A 22,986-nucleotide genomic window follows, 5' to 3' on the forward strand; every position below is an offset into this window, starting at 1 on the left:
AAGGCAGGTATCAATAAAAGACATACACCTATGTCTCACCAATACTGATGTGGCAGCAGAGAAGACTAAGAGAAATTACACAGATAAATTTAAAATATATATATTGTTCTGAAATATATAACAAATATTGAGGGAGAGAAACTTAATGTAACATAACACCTAATATTATTGCCTTACATCATAATAGAACATTATAGTTTATTTGAAAGAGAACAGACACATTATCTTACGTAATACAATAAACTTGTGCACTTGGAAGGAAGCAATTTTCCATTTTAAACACAAGGAGGAAACAGAAACTAAGGAAAGCTAAATAGAGGAGAGACTTCATTTTTCAAAAATAAATATTGTTTCAAATAAATATAATAATCCTTTTTTGATTTGAGAAGACATAGAAAGGGCTTTTTTTGGGCAATTTTTCTTTAAATAGGCCCTCAATAAAATGCATCAACACCTCCCCCATAAAGCCACCCAATATTCAAAAAATTAAAGTAAAATCAGTGTAATTTCTATGCCACTAAGAATTCAAGACATGGCTCCTAGCCCAATTTCATACCATCCAATCACATTACCACCTACTAATTTCTACTTATGTTTAAATTAAGTAAAATTAACTATTAAAGTTAAAAATTTAGGTCAATTTGATTTCAAGATGGCTAACTAGAGACACAGATACCCGCTCTCTACAGAAGCAAGAACCAAAATTGCAAATCAATTCTCACACCTCAAATAGAACATCGAGGAGAGAACACTAGAGTTTAACAGAGAAGTCTCAGGAAACACCAGGGGAACACAAGGTACAGGAAACAAGAGACCAGCTCAACTGGGATCAGCAGAAGACCCAGGGGGGAATGGTATTACAGAAAAAGGGTACGTGAGAGAACTTCAGCTGTTCGCATTCCCACCACAAACTGCTGCAATCTGAAACACTGGAGAGCTCCTTTATCTACATGAACCCTAACACTATCAAGGACAGAGGTCTGAACATCCCAGAAGGGCCCTGCACCAGAGAGGAACTTATGCTGGGTTACTCACCCCAACCCAGACACCTGAGCAGCTACAGCTGGGTGCCACTGTGACAGCACAGCCATCATAGGTCTACATCCTGCCCTGGGAACCACAGTTCCAACATCTACACATCCTGGGTGCCCACGAACATCTCCCTGTGTCCCCCAGAAGGCTACATCAGCACAGAACTGACTGAACCCAAAGGTAGTGTGGGGTCCCTAGTACTCTAGCACACAGGAAGTATGTCACAGGAGAAAGAAGGATAGAACGCATCAAAAAAGCAACCTCTGAAACAAAGGATACCAAGGTAAGCACCTTCCAGAGCCCAAGAACTCACTGTCTGGGACCAGGAGAAGTGACCCCACCACCAGTAGTGGCACAAACTCTATGCTTGGCCTCACAGGCGGAGAGATCCCCTCCCACTGGCAGTGGTCTCTGTGCTTAGACTCACAAACAGAAAAGTGAGACACCTTTTGCCCTTCTGCAAACTGCTGCAGGCACAGCCAATACAGTAGCCAGATGTCTGCATGTATGGGGCTGTGCATGGCAACTATGCCCCACTGGCAGCATAACATCTGTGCCCAGCCTTGTATAATGTCAGGATCCCTCCCCACCTCTGCATGACTCTGCAGTGCTGTTGCTACAGAAAGCAGGAGAGACTGAGAGCTGCACGTCTGGACTGTGTGTGGGAATCCTGTACCATACCTACCGACAACACCAGCATTCCTTTTGGAACCGAGAGGATCACCTCACCACTGCTACTGCCATGACTCATACCACAGCACCTGCTTAGGGATCTGAGAACACAATCATCAACCTGGACCACCGCTACCACTACCTGCATGCAAGCAAGCCATATGAAGACCCAAAATCTGCCCTGAAGCCCAAGATCAAGCATGCTTGGCCCACCATTGCCACTATGAAGACCCAAAGAACTTACCCAGCTGACATCTCCATCCCCAGGAAAAATGCACCACAGCCTCCACTAATAACTGTACCCTAAACCACCAAGAAAACAACAGATACCACTGACGCTGTTTACAGCTGAAGAAATCATACAGAGACTATGCTACCACATGTATTCAGAGTAAAAGCCAAAGGGCCCTTCCCAACCAAAACCACTGATGTGTCTTCAGGAAACATTCCTCCCCTATGAAAGCAAATTCAAAAAACTGGGGAAAAAAACAACTATTACGGACCTCTAGGGACAGGGTATAGCTAAACAAGAAGCAGCAGAAACCTCTGCAGATGTAAATGTCCCTGTCCGACAGCTTTGAAGACAGCAGTGATTCTCCCAGCACAGAGGCTGGGATCTGAGAACGGACACTGCCTGCTCAAGTGGGTCCCTGACCCCCGAGTAGCCTAACTGGAAAAGCCTAACTGAAAGTACCCTAACTTGAGTGGACCTCAAGCAAACTCCAACAGACCTGCAGCCAAGGGTCCTGACTGTTAGAAGGAAAACTAACAGAAAGGACATCTACACCAAAACCCCATCTGTACGTCACCATCATCAAAGATCAAAGGCAGATAAAACCACAAAGATGGGGAAAAAGCAGTGCAGAAAAGCTCAAAATTCAAAAAATCAGAGCGCCTTTTCATGTCCTTTGCCCATTTTTTAATGGGGTTGTTTGTTTTTGCTCATTAATTTATTTAAGTTTCTTACACAATCTGGGTATTAGATCTTTGTCAGATGCATAATTTGCAAATGTTTTCTCCCATTCTGTAGGTTGTCTGTTTACTCTGTTGATAGTTTCTTTTGCTATGTAGAAGCTCTTTAGTTAGATGTCACTTGCCAATTTTTGTTTTTGTTGCAATTGCTTGTGTAGTCTTCGTCATGAAGTCTTTGCCAGGGCTTATGTACACAATGGCATTTCCTAGGTTTTCTTCTAGGGTTTTTACAGTTTTGCATTTTACATTTAACTCCTTAATCCATCTTGAGTTGATTTTTGTATACGTGAAATTTGTTAAAGTCTAGTTTATAATTTTTTTTCAATTATGATTCATGTTTTTGGTGTCCTAAGAAATCACTGTTCATCCAAATGTTGTGAAGATTTTCTTTGTTTTCATAAAGAAATAATTAAATTTTAAAATTGTTTTATTTTCTCCCATGTATGAGCTTGGAAATTATATATTCATTATTCTTATTTTAGTGATACACTAAAAATTACTATATAAATCCTTGATTTCTTAAAATATAAATTTGTAATTTTACAACTTCCTTCACTTTAGAATTGAGAACTTTAAACCATATTAACACAATACACATTTTCCAAAATTAGCAGTATTACTGATGCATTTCTAGTTTTATAAATAATCTAAATAAGACACAGCATTACTGTTTTTTTAGGTCAATATTCGTCTAGACTTTTCTCAAATTTTTCTCTCATATATTGAACTTCATTAACTGCTATATCTTTGTTCTTTGTTTCTCCTTGGGAAAAAAATTTTATATACTTTCCTTAGTGCTGTTCTGCTGAAATTCAATCAATCAGTTTTTGTTGTGCAGAAATTTTCTACTTTTTAAAGAGAACTTTATGAACCTAGGTTGGCAATTATTTTCTTGCAGCACTCTGAAACATCTTTCTATTCTTCTTGTTTCCAATTTGATCTTCTAAGGTAGCACGTCTCCCTTGCCCCTTGCTGCATTTGAGATTCTGTTCATTCAAGTTGGTTTTACTAATTTCACAAAAACATGTCTAGATGTGATTTTCACTGCATTCATTTTACTTGGGGTTCTTAGAGCTTCTAAAATATGTGAATTGATGTATTTTCTCTTCAAATATTGCTTCTGCCCTAGTCTCTTTCTGTCTTCAGGACTCCAATTATCCATATCTATATTAGAATTTCAGACCTATTTACAATGCCCCATATATCTCTTAGGAATTTTTCTGTATTTTCTATTATTTTGTCCCCTTATTATTCAGAGTAAATATTTTCTTCCGTTACACTATTCTCTCAAAGAGAAGGACTTTCAGAATGAGAGTTTAAAGACCTCACCAGATCCTCTTTCTAGCACAACCCACCATTATTTGGTTAAAAAAAAAAAAAATTATTGGTTAAAAAAAAAAAAAAAAATTTATCTGGAAACTGTCCTAAGGGCCCAGGGCAAATAAAAATGTATTTATTCCATTACCTCCCACCATATACAAAAATCAACTCAAGGTAAGTTAAAGATTTAAATATGAGACCTGAAGCTATAAAAATACTAGAAGAAAACCTAGGAAAAATTCTTCTGGACTTTGGTCTAAGCAAAGAAATTATAATTAAGATCTCAAAAGTACAAGCAATAAAAACAAAACAGACAAATGGGACTTAATTAAATTCAGAAGCTTCTGGGCCGGGCGCGTAGCTCATGCCTATAATCCCAGCACTTTGGGAGGCCGAGGCAGGCAGATCACAAGGGCAGGAGTTCAAGACCAGCCCGACCAACATGGTGAAATCCCGTCTCTACCAAAAATACAAAAATTAGCTGGAAATGGTGGCACACACCTGTAATCCCTGCTACTCAGGAGGCTGAGGCAGGAGAATCACTTGAACCAGGGAGGCAGAGATTGTACTGAGCCGAGATCGCGCCACCACACTCCAGCCTTGGCAACAGAGTGAGACTCTTCTCAAAAAGGCAAAAAGAAACAAACAAACAAAACAAAAGCTTCTGCACAGCAAAAGAAAAAAATCAACAGAGTGAACAGACAACCTGCCGAATAGGAGACAATATTTGTAAACTACACATCTGACTGATTAAACAGAATTTACAAGGAACTCTAACATCTCAACAAAATAACAATAATAATAATAAGTTCATTAAAAAGTGGACAAAGAACAAGAACAATCATTTTTCAAAAGAAGACATACATGGCCAAAAAGCATATGAAAAAATGCCCAAGATCACTAATCATCAGAGAAATACAAATGAAAACCACAATGAGATATCACCTTATACTAGTCCAAATGGTTATTACTAAAACATCAAAAAAAAAAAAAAAACAGATGTTGATGAGGTTGTAGAGGAAAAGGCAATGCTTGCACACTATTGATGGAAATGTAAATTAGTACAAACTTTATGGATTGCAGTATGGAGATTTCAAAAATAGAACTACTGTTCAAGCCAGCAATCACACTACTGAGAATATACATGAAAGAAAAGAAAAGAAAAGAAATCATTACATTAAAAAGATCCCTGCACTTGTATGTTTATTGCAGCACTATTCACAACAGCAAAGATAAGGAATCAGTGTACATGTCCATCAATGAACAGATTTTTTAAAATGTGATGTGTATATATACGCGCACACACACACACACATACAAATAAGCAGCAGAATACTATTCAGCCATAAAAAAGAGGGAAATCATGTCTTTTGCAACAACCTGGATAGGACCGGGGTCCATTCGGATTAAGTGAAACAACTCAGAAACAAAAAGTCAAATACTGTGTGTTCTCATTTATACGTGGAAGGTAAATAATTGAGTACACATGGACATAGAGTGTGGAATAATAGATACTGGAGACCCAGAGGGTGGGAGGGAAGTTTGAGATGAGAAGTTTCTTAATGGGTACAATGCACATTATTTCCATGATGGTAACACACACACACACACAAAAAAACCCAGACTTCACCATTATGTAATATATGCATGTAAGAAAACTACACTTACACTCCTTAAATTTGTATACATTTTTTAAATAAGTACTTATTTAAGACAATCTATTAAATCTTGGTACAAATAATCAGCATCTATGGCATCTCAGTCACAAGCTATTCCCATCCTGTCCCCTCTCAACTCAGTTGTCTGAATCTCCACTCTAGACAGGCATAGTCAAAAACACACAGTTTCCTCTCACCCTTGCTCAGTATAGGGCTACAGATTCACCCACAGAGGGGCAGGCCCCTAGCTTCGTATTGCAGAGGCTCTATTCCAGGAAGACAGAGCTAAAAGACTGGGGCTTCCTTCCCCCAGTCAGCCCCAACTTGTAGAGCACAAGGTGTGGCAGGCCAAGAATAGGAGACCCAATTGCCCATACCCCAATTCACTCAAACAGTAAATGTTCTACAACAGAAGAGGCAAGGTGAGATGATCAGGGGCTACCATGCCCAGTCAGCACCCTACTTGCAAAGTAGGGGTATCATTCTGGCAGAAAGGAGACTATAGTCTCTATCACAAGCTCCACTACAGTTGTGCAAGATCATGCTGAGAGGGAGAGGCCTTATGAATAGAGTTCAAAAGTTCTACCCAAGGAGACTGACTTTATCTGGAATAAGGCATGAGGAAATTCACAGCTAAGGACATTGTCAAAAACAATGGAAATCTGGAGAGTGATCAGCTAAGAGAATGGTAATTTTATAAGACTGGTAGCAACAAGCAAAATAGTAGATCAGCTAGCAAAAAAAATCAAACAAAGAGACAGCTAAGAGCCCTCTGGGAGTCCGAGAACACCCCAAAGACTGGCAAAATCCTAATCCTGCTAAGAGGTCCAACTTTAATTTAGACTATGTCACAATGTATGTGCTACATTACTGGTAAAAAAAACAAAAACAAAAAAGAAAAGGAAAAACTAGGTAGCAATTAGTGAATTAGCAGAGGCTAAAAATTGAGTGAGATATCAACAGAATTAGACCAACCAAAGCTTAATGAGATCAGCGAACTAGACAATCAAAGAGAACCCAGTTAAAGCTCTAGTTAACCCAGATAGCAACAGAGACTGCACACCTGATGGAGAAGTGACATCAGTGGCTACGCACTGCAGGGAAAATAGGTTTCACTGAACTATTACAGCCAGCCAATTCGCTAAACTACTAAAAACACCCAAGACAGAAAAACCCAGAAGGTGGAGAACGAAACAGTATTCAAAGTTATACAAAAATTAGCTAAAATGTCCAATCTCAAAAAAAGTTATAAGACATACAAGGAAATAGGAAAGTGTGACTTATACAAATGAAAAAAAGGATACAATAGAAAACAGCCTTTTGAATGGGCCTACATGTCAAACGTAGGAGACAAAGATTTCAAATCAGCTAGTATAAATATATTCAAAAAACTAAAGAAAAACATTTTTTAAAATGTAAGATAATCTCTCATCTAATAGCGATATCAGTAAAGAGATGGAAATTATTTTTGAAAACCAAAAATTCTGGAATCGAAAGTATAATAACCACAATAAAAAGCTCACTTGAGGCCGGGCACAGTGGCTCACACCTGTAATCGCAGCACTTTGGGAGGTCAAGGTGGATGGATCATGAGGTCAGGAGATCAAGGCTATCCTGGCCAACATGGTGAAACCCCATCTCTACTAAATACAAAAAATTAGCAGGGTGTGGTGGCATGCACCTTTAGTCCCAGCTACTCTGGAGGCTGAGGCAGGGGAATCACTTGAACCTGGGAGGCAGAGGTTGCAGTGAGCAGAGACCACGCCACTGCACTCCAGTGCACCCCAGCCTGGTGACAAAAAAAAAAAAAAAAAAAAACACCTCACTTGAAAGCCCCAGTAGTGAGGTTTCAGTTGGCAGAAGAAAGAATCCACAAACTCAAAGATAATCAACAGATATGATGCAATCTGATGAAGAGAGATAAAATGAAGATAAACACTGACTCAGAGAAATGTAGTTTATTGACAGACATGTAAAGGTAAGAACAGAAGAAAAAAGAAAGAAGAGAAAAATATTGAACTAAATAATAGCTAAAAACTTCTAAATTTGAAAAAAAAAATTAGTGTACATATCCAAAGGTCAATGAACTAGGCCTATGTTACAATGCTACAGTCTTTGTGAGTAGAGTAAGTGTATTTAGAGTTCATTCAGACTCCTAGGGCTTAGCCCTCTGAGTATCCCAATTGTGAAATATTTACCAGAGCTCCTCCTCTTCAGTGGGCCTATAAGCTCTGCTTATGAATCAGAAAACATCTCAGGAGAAAAGTAGTGCCAAATGTCAGAATTGCCACTCTGTACTTGTCTCCCAAACAAAACAAAATACTTGAACCCTCCTGTCCTTGCTGCCTAGAGATAACTCTGAAACCTTCAAACATATACATATATATATATGTTTTTGTTTTTGTTTTTGTTTTTGTTTTTTTTTAGACAGAGTCTCACTCTGTAGCCCAGGCTGGAGTGCAGTGGCCGGATCTCAGCTCACTGCAAGCTCCGCCTCCCAGGTCCACGCCATTCTCCTGCCTCAGCCTCCCAAGTAGCTGGGACTATAGGCGCCCACCATCTCGCCCAGCTAGTTTTTTTTGTATTTTTTAGTAGAGACAGGGTTTCACCGTGTTAGCCAGGATGGTCTCGATCTCCTGACCTCGTGATCCACCCATCTCGGCCTCCCAAAGTGCTGGGATTACAGGCTTGAGCCACCACGCCCGGCCAACATATTTTTAAAAATATGTCCTCACCAGCTTTGCTAAACTGTACGAGTATAAGGTTTACTCTACAAAACATTAGTCCATCACTCACAAAAGCAGAGACTGTTTCTCTTTCTTTAATGAGAATTGCAACAAGTTTGCCAAATTTATTAATCTTCTCTAAGGAAGAGTAAACTATAGTCTAACATTTTATCATTATAGGTTCCCCCAAATAAGATATTCTATGATACAAACACATTCTTCACCCAAGTAAAGTACTAGAAATTAAACACATTCAATGTACTTGAAAAAAACTTCCTAATGTTGACCATTGTTTATATTAGTCATATGTTACGTATTAGCACTGTTTTCTTGGTGCATATGAATAAGTCAGCTTTACTTTTTAGAAAGATAATTTGTACTATTTGAATGTTCTGAAGAGCATAATAGACCTGTTGAATTTTGTCACTGTTTAAGGCTGAGTACAATCTCATTTCCTTATGCCCTTAGAGAGAACTACCTGAAAACAAATATCTAAAAACAATTTAGTTTGCTACTTAAAATTATATGCTATCAAGTTAAAATCACTCTAAAGATAAGGAAACTATAAAGACTACAGGAATAACATATGAACAGTTAAAATGGGTTCATTATAAACAATACTAACCCTCTTTCAATGGTATTTGAGGTAGACAAGCATTGAATAACTCTTAATTACTCAGATACTCAAGGAACATTACCTCATTTGTTTAGTGCCACCCACTTTTCCATAGCAAGTCCTCAAATATTTATCTCCAAAGCTGTATTTTATCTTTCAAATTGCTTTAAATATTCAATACATCCATAGATAATAAAAAGTTATCATACTTCATATTTTCTGAGGAACTCAAGTTATATATCACACATACACACACACACACACACACACACACACAAACCTGCACACAAAGCTAAGAATCACAAGGCCCCATTTAATTTTTTTTTTAAGAGATGAAGTCTTGCTCTTTCACCCAGACTGGAGTGAAGTGATGTGAACATGGCTCACTGCAGTCTTGGCCTCCCAGATTCCAGTGATTCTCCTGTCTCAGCCCTCTGTATTACTCCATTTTCACACTGCAGATAAAGACATACCCGAGACTGTGCAATTTAGAAAAGAAAGAGGTTTAAAGGACTTACAGTTCCACATGGCTGGGGAAGCCTCACAATCATGGCAGAAGATGAAAGGCACATCTGACATGGTGGCAGACAAGAGAAAGGAGCTTGTCCAGGGAAACTCTGCTTTACAAAACCATCAGATCTCACGAGACTTATTCATGATCATGAGACCAGCACAGGAAAGACCTGCCTCCGTGACTCAAATACCTCCCACTGGGTACCTCCCACAACACATGGGGATCCAAGATGATATCTGGGTGGGGACAGAGCCAAACAATATCATTCCGCCCCTGGCCCCTCCAAATCTCATGTCCTCACATTTCAAAACCAATCGTGCCTTCCCAACAGTCCCCCAAAGTCTCAACTCAAAAGTCCAAAGTTCAAAGTCTCATCTGAGACAAGGCAAGTCTCTTCCGCCTATGAGTCTGTAAAAGCAAAAGTTAGTTAGTTACTTCCTAGACACAATGGGGGTCCAGACATTGAGTAAATACAGCCATTCCAAATGGGAGAAATTGGCCAAAACAAGGGGGCTACTGGCCCCATGCAAGTCTGAACTCCAACAGAGAAGTCAAATTTTAAAACTTCAAAATAGGAGCAATGTGAAGAAGAGGCGAGAATGACCCCCTGACCGACCAAAGTCCATGCACCACTGCATCCAGCGTCCAGCGCCTATATCCCGCCGCCGTTGCCACTGTCACCATGCCCAAGAGAAAGGCTGAAGGGGATGCTAAAGGAGATAAAGCCAAGGTGAAGGACGAATCACAGAGAAGATCCACGAGGTTGTCTGCTAAGCCTGCTCCTCCAAAGCCAGAACCCAAGCCTAAAAAGGCCCCTGCGAAGAAGGGAGAGAAGGTACCCAAAGGGAAAAAGGGAAAAGCTGATGCTGGCAAGGAGGGGAAAAGCCCTGCAGAAAATGGAGATGCCAAAACAGACCAGGCACAGAAAACTGAAGGTGCTGGAGATGCCAAGTGAAGTGTGTGTATTTTTGATAACTGGGTACCTCTGGTGACTGCACAGTTTGAAATACTATTTTTTATCAAGTTTTATAAAACTGCAGAATTTTACTTTCTTTTTTAAGCTATGTTGTCAGCACACAGAACACTTCATTATTGGTTTTTTGGGGAAGGGGCATATGTCACTAACAGAAGGTCTCCAAAGCTGCACTGATGTGGGGAAAACACCTTTCCATTCTAGTTCTGAGAGAATTCCTCTTGGTTCCCAGGGGGAGGGATCCCCTGACTTTGACACACATGGCCACCTTGGCACAAAAGCCTTGTGCTATGGAAAAACAAATTCATTTCTATGTCCTCTTCTCCCTTTCCATCTTTCAGCATAGACTTAACTCCCTTAAGCCCAGACAGCTACTGGGACCTGACCCCTAGTCATTGGTTACCAGTGTGTCAGGCAATCTGGACTTTCCTTCGATGCCGCTGAGATGGCAACTGTCAAAAGAGCAGTGGTTCCATTTCTAGATTGTGGAATTCAGATAAATTCTGCCACTTTTATTTCACTTTCTGAAAGTCAGGGTCGGCATGTGAAAAGTTGTTAAACAACATGCTAAATGTGAAATGTCAACCCTTACTCTAAACTTTCCCTGTTCAGATCATCAGATGAAGACTTCATTGGGTTTTATAGTGGCTTCTGATTTTTGATAGTACATTGAAGAAGGGAGTTTGAAAGTTGTTGTATACTGTTAACGATTGTCTGCCCATGTCCTGCCTGAAATACCATGATTGTTTATGAAAAGTATCTTTAGGCCGGGCGCGGTGGCTCAAGCCTGTAATCCCAGCACTTTGGGAGGCCGAGACGGGCGGATCACAAGGTCAGGAGATCGAGACCATCCTGGCTAACACGGCGAAACCCCGTCTCTACTAAAAACACAAAAAATTAGCCGGGCGAGGTGGCGGCGCCTGTGGTCCCAGCTACTCGGGAGGCTGAGGCAGGAGAATGGCAGGAACCCGGGAGGCGGAGCTTGCAGTGAGCTGAGATCTGGCCACTGCACTCCAGCCTGGGCGACAGAGCGAGACTCTGTCTCAAAAAAAAAAAAAAAAAAAAGAAAAGTATCTTTAATAAAGCTGGATCAAGTTTGGCTTGGAAAAAATAAACAAAAACTCCAAAAGGATTTCCTTTGATTCCATGTCTCACATCCAGGTCATGCTGATGCAAGAGGTCGGCTCCCACAGCCTTGTGTAGCTCTGCCCCGGTAGCTTTGTAGGGTAGAGCTCCCCTCATGGCTGCTCTCGTGGACTGGCATAGAGTATCTGAGGCTTTTCCAGGTACACAGTGCAAGCTGTTCATGGATCTACCATGCTGGGGTCTGGAAGAGAGGACAGTGGCCCTCTTCTCACAGCTCCACTAGGCAGTGCCATAGTAGGGATTATGTGTGGGGGTTCCAACCCCACATTTCCCTTCCACACTGCCCTAGCAGAGGTTCTCTACAATGGCCCCACCTCTGCAGCAAGCACCCAGGCATTTCCATATACCCTCTGAAATCTAGGTGGAGGTTCCCAAACCTCAATTCTTGACTTCTCTGCACCCATACACTCAACACCACATGGAAGCTGCCAAGGCTTGGGGCTTGCACCCTCTGAAGCCACATCCTGAGCTCTTCATTGGCCCCTTTCAGCCATGGCTGGAGCAGCTGGGATGCAGAGCCCCAAGTCCCTAGGCTGCACACCACACAGGGACCCTGGGCCTGGCCCACGAAACCACGTTTTCCTCCTAGGCCACTGGGCCTGTGATGGGAGGGGCTACTGCAAAAGTCTCTGATATGCCCTGGAGACATTTTCCCCATTGTTTTGGAGGTTAACATTCAGCTCCACATTACTTATGCAAATTTCTGCAGCCAGCTTGAATTTCTCCCCAGAAAATGGGATTTTTTTTCCTATTGCATTGTCAGCCTGCAAATTCTCCAAACTTTTATGCTCTACTTCCCTTATAAAACTGAATGCCTTTAACAGCACCCAAGTCACCAGTTGAATGCTTTGCTGCTTAAAAATTTCTTCTGACAGATATCCTAAAACATCTCTCTCAAGTTCAAAGTTCCACAAATCTCAAGGGGAGAAGCAATATGCCACCTGTCTCTTTGCTAAAACTTAAGAGTCACCTTTACTCCTGTTCCCAACAAGTTGCTCGTTTCCATCTGGGACCACCTCAGCCTAGACTTTACTATCCATAATGCTATCAGCATTTTGGGCAAAGCCATTCAACAAGTCTATAGAACGTTCCAAGCTCTCCCACATTTTCCTGTATTCTTTTGAGTCTTCCAAACTGTTCCAACCCCTGCCTGTCACCCAGTTCCAAAGTCGCTTCAACATTTTTGTGTATCTACAGCAGTTCTCCACTCCTGGTACCAATTTGCTGTATTATTCTGTTTTCATGCTGCTGATAAAGATACACCCGAGACTGGGCAATTTACAAAAGAAAGAGGTTTAATGGACTTACAGGTCCACGTGGCTGGGGGAGCTTCACAGTCATGGCAGAAGGTGAAAGGCATGTCTTACATGGTGGCAGACAAGAGAAGAGAGATTGTGCAGGGAAACTCTGCTTTATAAAGCCATCAGATCTCACAAGACTTATTCACTATCATAAGAACAGTACAGGAAAGACCTGCCCCCATGATTCAATTACCTCCCACCTGGTCCCTCCCGCAACAGTGGGGATTCAAGATTAGATTTGGGTGGGGACACAGTCAAACCGTATCACCCCCCAACTAACTGGTATTACAGGCACATGCTACCACTCCCAGCTATTTTTTGTTATTTTTTGTAGATACGGAGTTTCACTATGTTGCCCAGGCTGGTCTTGAACTTCTAAGCTCAGGCAATCCACCAGCCTTAGCCTCCCAAAGTGCTGGGATTACAGGCGTGAGCCATCATGCCCAGCCCTATTTAATTTATATGTAAAAAACATAAGACAGAAATTATTATGGTTTCAGAAAACAAAGAAACTTGAAAATAGATATCTTATTTCTAAACTGTTTTACTGACAAACATTCAAATGACAAACTAATGTATTAATAAACACAAACTAATTAGTAATTAGTAATAAATACAAACTAATGCATTAGTAATACATTCAAGAAAAAATTAAAATATTCAGTCCACTTCTGCATTCTGACTTTGTAGAAGTATCCACACAACTCAAAGAGTTAAAGAAAACAGAAAAACTACTTTTCTTCATAATTCCCAAAATTCATTTTTTCATACAGATGAAAGATCTGAGAATTAAACCAAGTCTTCTAATAGGTATAAAGGTTTATTTAGTTATAGGGTTTTTACTTGCAGAACATCTCGGCCGGGCATGGTAATCCCAGCACTTTGGAAGGCCAAGGCAGGTGGATCACGAGGTCAGGAGTTCGAGATCAGCCTGGCCAACATGGTGAAACCCCATCTCTACTAAAAATACAAAAATTAGCCAGGCCTGGTGGTACATGCCTGTAATCCCAGTTACTCAGGAAGCTGAAGCGGGAGGATCGCTTGAACCCAGGAGGCAGAGGTTGCAGTGAGCCGAGATCTCACTACTGCACTCCAGCCTGGGTGACAGAGCAATATTCTGTCTCAAAAATAAATAAATAAATAAATAAATAAATAAATAAATAAATCTCTGCCAATAGTCATCTTTGTGAAAAATACAGAAGTATGGAGCATTTAGTAATCTGCCCACAAATCAGAGTAAATTTGGTTAATAACAGAAATAGACCTCCTTTCCACTAGATGCAATAACTTTATTAATAGCTTCTCTCTACAAAGTTGTGGCCAATGTTTGTGGCCAATGTTTGTTTTCTTTATAATCTAATCTAGGTATTAAAAATTACTTCCTATTCAGGTAATAGCATATTTTACAATATGCACTTAGATAAGGAAGAAATTAAGATTTTAAAAATGAAGTAGAATATGAAATTACAACCAGGGTAATTAAGGTCTCTAAAGTCTCTCTTTGGTCTCCAAAGAGGGTTTAATCTCATTATTAAAAGTAATATTGAAGCGGGCATTGTCATCGTACAGTAAAATGGTCAGCTCTATGGAAGAAATGCATGAATCAAGAGTTTATACTAAAAGAATCGTAACAGAAACAACCTTCCTTCTATTTGTATTGTACTAATCATAAAAATAAGGTATTATTGACTATCCTTTCTCTTTTCCACCATCCTCTTTTTTAAACAAATTAAAATTTCCCATTATAGTCTCAAGTTTCTGCTAATGAATTATCATGTCAGTTGTCACTCAATTATCACTTTCAACATTTAATCTAAATTATGTTCAGCACCTTTTTTCTTTCTTTGAAGTTCTTCCTTGAATTTAAAAGTCAAATATTTTTCAAGAAGAGTAAGTTGATGGAAGATGGAGGCAAAGATTAAATCAGGGGAAATCATTGATCAAGGATGCTTGGAATTCTTATGAATACAAATAGGCTATCAAGGTTAATGAGGTTCAACTTGAGTTTAGAAGAAGGGAAAAGTGTACTTAGTATTTTCTATGCATATACAGATTTAAGGCCTTAGGTACAATTTAAAAGGTAAATTATGCAAACTCAAATGTAGCTTCCTTCCATTGTTTTTTTAAGAGCCATTTTTACTGTTTTTCTCTAATGTAAAACAACTGCTTGAAATACATATTCTGGATCAACAAAAACTAATGCAATTAGTAAGATATAGATAGCAAAGGTCCTGTTAAATACTGACAAATCTTCCAGAAATGGATGTGCTTTTAAGAAATGACTAGAGAGCAAACATTAGCTTTAAAAAAAAAACCATAAACTTTTTACAACATATTATTTCATTCAACAAATACTAATTAAGTACCTAGTATAGGTAAGACTGTGTGGGAACACACAAGGACACAGAGATAAAACTTGGTTCTTAACCCGTTTATAATCTGAACAGGAATAGAAGCTTTAAATTCATAAGTGGCTCCCAGAATGCCACAACTCTGAATTATAACATCAGTGCATACTAGTAAGTGGCCCAGAGCAAAATCTGTGCACGGCAACATATCAAAAGAAAAATTAAACATTAGACTGAGCATCAGAGTGAAAGCATAGAAGATTGCTGGAATGAGAAGAGATGCCAGTTCAACACACTCCAGAAATAAAGACATAGAATCTAGCTGAAGTAAACAGTATCTCTGGTTAGAAGGACTCTGTAAAAAGGGAGGTGGGAGGTTGAGAAGTTCTACTATAACTGATTGGTGCCCTGCATAAGAGAATAATGTTTTCATATCCGTATAGGACTCCCACAGGGTAAATCAGTGAAGTGGTACTCTTTTGTATATTAGGTCAGTGCAAAAGTAATCTCGGTTTTTGCAATTACTTTTGCACTGACCTATACTTCTCTCTTCTGAGTTTCACTGTTAATATGAGCCAGTCTCCTGGGTCACACACAGAAGACTCAAGTTTCCAGATATGAGGACAAGACCTTGAAACATGATGTCTCCACCAAGGTAAGGGCACCAAAGTTCACTCTGTCTTGGTGACAGTGCAGCTGGCTTTTTTCTGAGTCTCCTTTTCTACTTTATTTTGGCCCACTTTGCATTTTTATTTTTTTATTATTATTATTTTTGAGATGGCATCTCTGTCAGCCATCCTGGAGTGCAGTGATGCGATCTCGGCTCACTGCAACCTCCGCCCCCAGGTTCAAGCAATTCTCCTGCCTCAGCCTCCCAAGTAGCTAGGATTACAGGCACCTGCCACCACACCTGACTAATTTTTGTATCTTTAGTAGAGATGGGGTTTCACCATGTTGTCCAGGCTTGTCTCGAACTCCTGACCTCAGATGATCCACCTGCCTTGGCCTCCCAAAGTTCTGGGATTACAGGCATGAGCCACCATGCCTGGCCCCACTTTGAAATGTCTAACAAAACATACCCAGATTACTTCAAGAGACTATGAGAAAGGTGCCATAAGTATATTAGTGATATGGACAAAAGGATTATTCAGAAAGAATAACGATCACTTACAGCTGATATAATCCAAAAAGGCTTCATGGTGGAAAAAGTTTAGGATTTCCACAAAAAGAAAAGACATGCAAAGTTGTTCACAGAAACAATGAACAACTGGAACAAAGGAAAAAAAAATGGTGGAACTGAGTAGGGAAGTTTAAGAAAAAAGGAATTATTTGACAATACCACATATGAGGTTCTGTAGGAGACGTGTCAGAAAATGAAGGTTAAAAAGAAAGACATTAATGATTGAATAAGTCATAAGAACTGTTACTATATATATGTTCTTGGGCCTGACCAATGATCTCATTTTGTGCATCTTTTTTATTCATATTTGGTCTGTGAAAAGCAACTAAAGAAGAGTAATCTCTCTTTTTTAATAGAATGTATAAGGCAACATCTTCATACTACCCAATATTCTCTAAAAATAAAGCAGAGACTAAATTTCAAGAAAAAATTTCAACTGTTAGAGGTTACAATCAAGTAATCTATGACCTAATATCTCACAAAGTCTGCATGAGACATCACTTTGAGAATAGCTTGGGAACAAAGATATTCAAATGGCCTCCAAAAGGTGCCATAAGAACATTAGTGATACGGACAGCACACTTGTTCTACCTTAATAGTTCTTTTATAATGAAAAACAAAGCATAATCAGAAGTGTCACTAAATCAGAAACAATCGCAAATTTAGTTAACTATTTTATTCTTCGAAACAAGAAAATCAGAAAAAATAAGACTAGTTAATGTCTTACAGGGATAAACACTGTCTTTGTGATGTCCTTTGCAATGGCAACTGGAAAAAAAAAACTTTCATTCTCAAAAAGAAATTTATTCTTAGAAGCAAGACAAACTCAAAGAACTTTCTGCATCAATTTTATTTTTATTTACTTATTTTTTAGAGACAGAGTCTTACTATATCGCCTAGGCTGGAATGCAGTGGCACAATCACAGCTCGCTGGAGCCTTGAACTCCTGGCTCAAGCAATCCTCTCACCTCATTCTCCTGAGTAGCCGAGACTACAGGCACAAGCCACTGCTCCCAGCCTGCATCAATTTTAGATCCACTGTGAGAAACAAGGAATCGGCTGCATTTGTGTTCTTTGCTATGTTGCCAGCACCTAGAACAGTGTCTGGCATGTAACAGGCAGTCAGTAATATTTGATGTGTTGTAAAGACCTTTCCTCCAATTGTTTTTCACACCCAAACTCTATACAACCAAACCAAACTAACCCAAGAGGACTCAAATTCTTCCCCTAACCCATATGAAATTGAAAAAGAACTATTCAGTTAGGACAAGGAGAAAGCCAGGAATCTTGAATAAGAGCATTATTAGGCTATTATAAGTAATTTTTTTAGTGCTCACATATTTGAGATTTTTTTCCAATTTATATCACGATGGCAAGTGAAAAGAAACAATATGAAGGAAGGAAAAAAGGGAGGGAGGACCAACGTGTGGTTATGAACATAAAGCAAAGGGATTTTTCTACCTTTTAGATCTAACCAGCATAGTTTTTTTTTTTTTAATACGTGACTTCAGCAAAATAATCATATTTTAGCATTTTCATCAGCAAGATCAAGGGCTAAAATAATACCCATGAAGAAAACTTTAAAAGTTGTATAATTACCATTGCTCTGAGACAATTTCAAGTAAGTCTTTATTAAACATGTAGAGGGCTTTGTAAAGAGTATGTCAATATTTCATTATCTTTACAATCTGAATCTTGAACTAAATTTAAAAGACATTTTCTACTGATGTGCTGACAAGATGAAAGAGAAACGCAGACGAGTAACATTAAATATTTCCTTTGGGTTATATAAAATTAGGTGCTTTTAACACCAATTTTCTACCTTTCATTTTAATTTTGGAAATACTTCAAATTAGAATACAACTTCACTCATAAAAACAGATATAGGGATGACTGATACATATCTATTTCCAAATGTGTCATCCATGTTTAATCTAATATAATTGTAATTTGAATTAAACCATTTCCTTTTATGAGGTCCTTTCCTTTGATTTTTAATATATACCAATAATTACCTCATCTATGCTAGATAAAAGCAGGAAATGGTAGCTGCCTAGTTATACTTCATTCATGGTTACCACATCATCCATGATTGCTACACAACTCTAAATTAATGGAGGCATCGCAATTCCACCTCATGCACAACAACTAGAGGTCTGAAAACCTTTATGGTTCCAAAGAAGAATTATCAGTAACACCTTTTCACTATGCATTATGCAAGTTTCACCCACAAAATAAATAATAATTCACTGTTCTCTCAAAGAAAAAATGTCCCTCCTGTCTATAGAAAGGGTTCAATTGCTATTAGAACAAAAATATTTTCAAATTTAAAAATAGTAAAGGATTTCTCTGTGAAATAATAAAGGAAAATAATCCAGGTTCCTAGCTTTGGGGTCCTGAATGAAAGAGAAATGAATACATAGGAATTTCTACATATAAGTAAATTAGCCATTAATGTAACTTTATATTATCAATGCTCAAACTAGAGTTCATAAAATAACACATCTTTATATTAAAATTTCATTACCCAATTCCATGAGATAAAATTAAAATACTTCAAATATGGCTTAAAAAGAGCAAAGTCACCTCTACTTGTGATGCCAAATGTGCTTTCTCCTTGTCTTTTCTCTCCATGCACCGTTTCACTTCCTCTAACTCAGATGCCATTGCACTGAAGTTCAGCTGCACTCTCAAATCTGACATTTGCTTCTCCAGGTCCTGTTTTTCCCGCTCAACCCCTTGAAAGACAAAACGGAAGGCTCAACAGTTGTTCTTTATTCACAGAAGAATGTACTTTCAAATAGTACTGAGACCTGATGTTTCAATATTCTAGCTATCATAATCCACTTACTGACACTGTTATTCAACAGACTTTGCCAGCCTGTTGTTTCGAGTTTTATAACTTTCAAAAACATATACATTGCTATGACATCAAATATTATTCCAGTTTGATACTAAAACTTAAAATGTTACCTGATTTCTACTGCAATTTATTTCAAGAAAATCATACACATTTTTAAATTTAATTTTCCTCACATCTCTACATTATCTCCAAACAGTAAAACAAAAATACAAAAAGTTTTCAACAAAGCCACTTCATCTACAAAATAATTTTCTTGCAACATAAACAACAAATGATGCTATTAAATCTCTGATTGTGTATGGCCAACCAATTTACTAATCCTTACTAATCTGGAGATTACTACCTGAAATTAATATATCATTTAACAATATAAGTTGACTTAGTATTTAAATCAGCGTGAAATACTTGATCTATGATACACAGGGGACCTTCTTCTAATATAAGGACAAATAATATAAAAATTCATCCTCAATGAGATTACATCCTGATGTAATTTGGCTCTGTCCCCACCCAAATCTCATCTTGAATTGTAGCTCCCATAATTCTCACATGTTGTGGGAAGGACCAAATGGGAGGCAATTGAATTATGGGAGCAGTTCTTTCCCATGCTGTTCTCGTGATAGTGAATAAGTCCCATGAGATCTGAGGGTTTTATAAAGGAGAGTTCCCCTACACAAACTCTCTTCCCTGCCACCATGTAAGACATGCCTTTGCTTCTCCTTTGCCTTCTATCATGATTGTGAGGCCTCCCCAGCCATGTGTTACTGTGAGTCCATTAAACCTCTTTCCTTTATAAATTACCCAGTCTCAAGTATGTCTTTATTAGCAGTATGAGAACAGACTAATACATATCCCAATAATAGAGACAAAATATAAATTACTTTATGGAGTCTAAAATGTCAACAATTGGAACATGTACTGTCATTTAAAAACTACTATCTTTCTAGTGGTTTCCTTTCCAGAAAAAAAAAAAAAAAGAAGGGAATGAAAGAAGAAAACACTAACAAATTAAATTTTTACATCATTCGTAAAATACATTCCAACTTCAGAATACTAGTGTTCAAAATTGTATGTATTAGAAGGGAAAACATATGGGCATTTCAATAGGATGATAAGAGCATTGATAGATACATGTGGATTATACAGAAACAGTACAAACAGTAAAAGGGATTAGCGCTGTCTCAGTGAGGAACTAAGGTAGGAAGAACTGAGAACTAAGTCAGACTTAAAGAATGAATACAAAATTTCACCAAGCAAAGGAGAAGGAGTTGGGGTGTTTTTAGGGAAAGCACACACCTAGCATACAGGTACAAAACTGAATTTAACATTCAGGTAACTGCACACACAGTAGTTTTAAGCAGCCAATACATCTCATATGTTATAAGGGTGGGAGGGAGTGTCAACAGAGTTTATGTGTTGCTAGGAAACTTAGAATTTATCCTACAAACCAAGCATCAGCAAACATTTTCTATAAAGTATCAGATAACAAATATCTCAGCTGTATGATTTCTGTCACAACTACTCAATTCGACCATTGTATTGCAAAAGTAGCCTAGACATTGCATAAACAAATGGGAGTAGTTGTGTTCCAATAAAGTTTATTTACAAAAACAGGTGGCAGTCTGGATTTGGCCCATGAGCCCTACTTTCCCTACTTCTGATAGGTATCCAACCTGCAAATGTACATATTTATCTATTTGTAAATGTATTTGTTTATTTTATAAATATATGTATTTATAAAATACACATATAGTATACGTAATGAAACATTTCCCAAAGTTAAAATATTTAAAACAAAAAGTATAAAATATAAACAGCATTACAAACACTCGATTTTAGAGAATGTTTGGTCAATATAGGATAGCAGTTAAGATCTCAAGTTTGGGGGAAAAAAAATTGGAGTCTGCTACTTCCCTCATGTGTGATCTTGGGCAAGTAACTCAACCTCCTTATTCTCGGGTCCTTTTTTTAATCATTAATATAGAAATAAGAAATAATAATAGTGTCCTTTAGTAGTAGAAAAGAAAATAGATTTCAGAGAGGCCAGAATAGGTAAGACAAGAGAGTGCTACATGTCCTATACTGGCCCAAGCATGCTTAAGCTGGGGGAGTGGGAATAAGAAAGAGAATGTTGCAAATTCAAGAGATATCAGGATGTATAAATAGGCATGAGGTAGAAACTAATTATATGGAGGAGAGAATAAATAATTTCTATGTTCTTTGTATTTTAGACTTGGATGTCTGGATGGAAGATGATGCCATACACTGAGAAAGGAAAGGAAAAACATGTTTTGAGGAGACGATGAATTCAGCTGTGTATCAACATGCATTCTGAGGAACAGCATACAGAGATAACCAATGAGCAACTCTATCTGGAGGGCCAAAGGTTAGGAGAGCAAATAGAGCTAGATTTAGGAATTATCACCTATAGGTGATAATTTTTAATCAATTCCCAGGCAGAAATACTAAGTAACAAAAGCCATGAATAGGATAGTGGGCAAAATCAACATTTAAAAGACACAGTGAACACAGCAAAAAGATTCTAATACAAAGAATGTAAATAACTAAGGCAGAAGAATTAGGAAAGGCAAGGAGCATGGAAGTCAGAGGAAGACTTTCAAGAAGGAAGAAGAAATAAGCAGGTAACAGTAAAATAAGTAATGAAATGATATCCTTGGAATTGACAGAGGAGATTGCTAGCAAACCATGCAAAGTCAATTTTACAAATAGAGGTGGAACCCATTTTGCAGTGGGCAGAGGAAGAAATGCCAGCTGAAAATGTGGTAAGTATGATTTCTACTGTAGAACTGTCTTTAAATAATATAAGTATTCTGTAAAGAATGAAAAACTCTACAGTTGTTAAAAGGTAAAGAAGTCCATTATCACATATACAAAAAAACTTCCAAAATTTTTTTCGTACCTGATAAGTAGCTAAGAAAAGCTCAATATTTTAAGTCCTCAAAGACTTACAACAAAAATAATTACATTTTATGAGGTATCAAAACATACAACAAATGTGTTGGTCTTTTTTCCAACAATTCCCATGTGCATCTTTATGAAATTTGATGAAGAAGCTAACAGCTTAGGATTGTTTAAAAATAAGTGATATTCTGGGTCAAATGATACTTACATTATATCACACGGAACTTAATGAAACTTAATGGCATACAAATAAAAATATGCTAAGGTTTGGATATAGTTTATTTGTCCTCACCAAACCTCGTGGTGAAATATTATCCCAACTATGGCTGTTAGGAGATGGGGCCTAGTGGGAGGTGTTTGGGTCATGGAGACAGGTCCCTCATGAATGGCTTGGTGCCCTTATTGTAGTAGTGAGTGAGTTCTTGCTCTCCTGTGGCTGGATTGGTTCTCAAGGGAATTGATTAGTTCAGACAAGAGTGAGTTTTCAGAACTCCACGACATCCCTTAAATTTGGTCCCCCTTTACACATCCCCACTCCCCAATTGACCCCCTTTACATTGTTTTGATGCAGCACAAAACTCCTCCCCAGAATTCAAGCAGATGCTAGAGCCATGCTTCTGGTACAGCCTACAGAACTGTGATCTAAATAAAGCTATTTTCTTTGTAAATTATCCAGCCTCAGGTATTCCTTTAGTGTAACACAAAACAGACTAAGAAAATATATTAATTAGAGGCCAGGCGTG

General features: G+C 38.3%; 1 protein-coding gene and 1 pseudogene across 9 annotated transcripts in view; one reads left to right on the forward strand and one right to left on the reverse strand.

Moving 5' to 3' along the window:
- CEP128 (centrosomal protein 128) overlaps positions 1 to 22,986 on the reverse strand; it is a 457,806-nt gene that overhangs the window by 327,713 nt on the left and 107,107 nt on the right. For all 9 annotated transcript variants that reach the window (XM_077938779.1, XM_015144269.3, XM_077938780.1 and 6 more), the window contains one exon: positions 19,045 to 19,196. In XM_077938779.1, the coding sequence (XP_077794905.1) occupies positions 19,045 to 19,196 (152 nt within the window). The remainder of the gene's footprint in view (positions 1 to 19,044; positions 19,197 to 22,986) is intronic.
- LOC114679610 (non-histone chromosomal protein HMG-17 pseudogene) lies at positions 10,193 to 10,486 on the forward strand (annotated as a pseudogene).

This window comes from Macaca mulatta, chromosome 7 (genome assembly GCF_049350105.2).
Source record: "Macaca mulatta isolate MMU2019108-1 chromosome 7, T2T-MMU8v2.0, whole genome shotgun sequence".
Taxonomy (NCBI): domain Eukaryota; kingdom Metazoa; phylum Chordata; class Mammalia; order Primates; family Cercopithecidae; genus Macaca; species Macaca mulatta.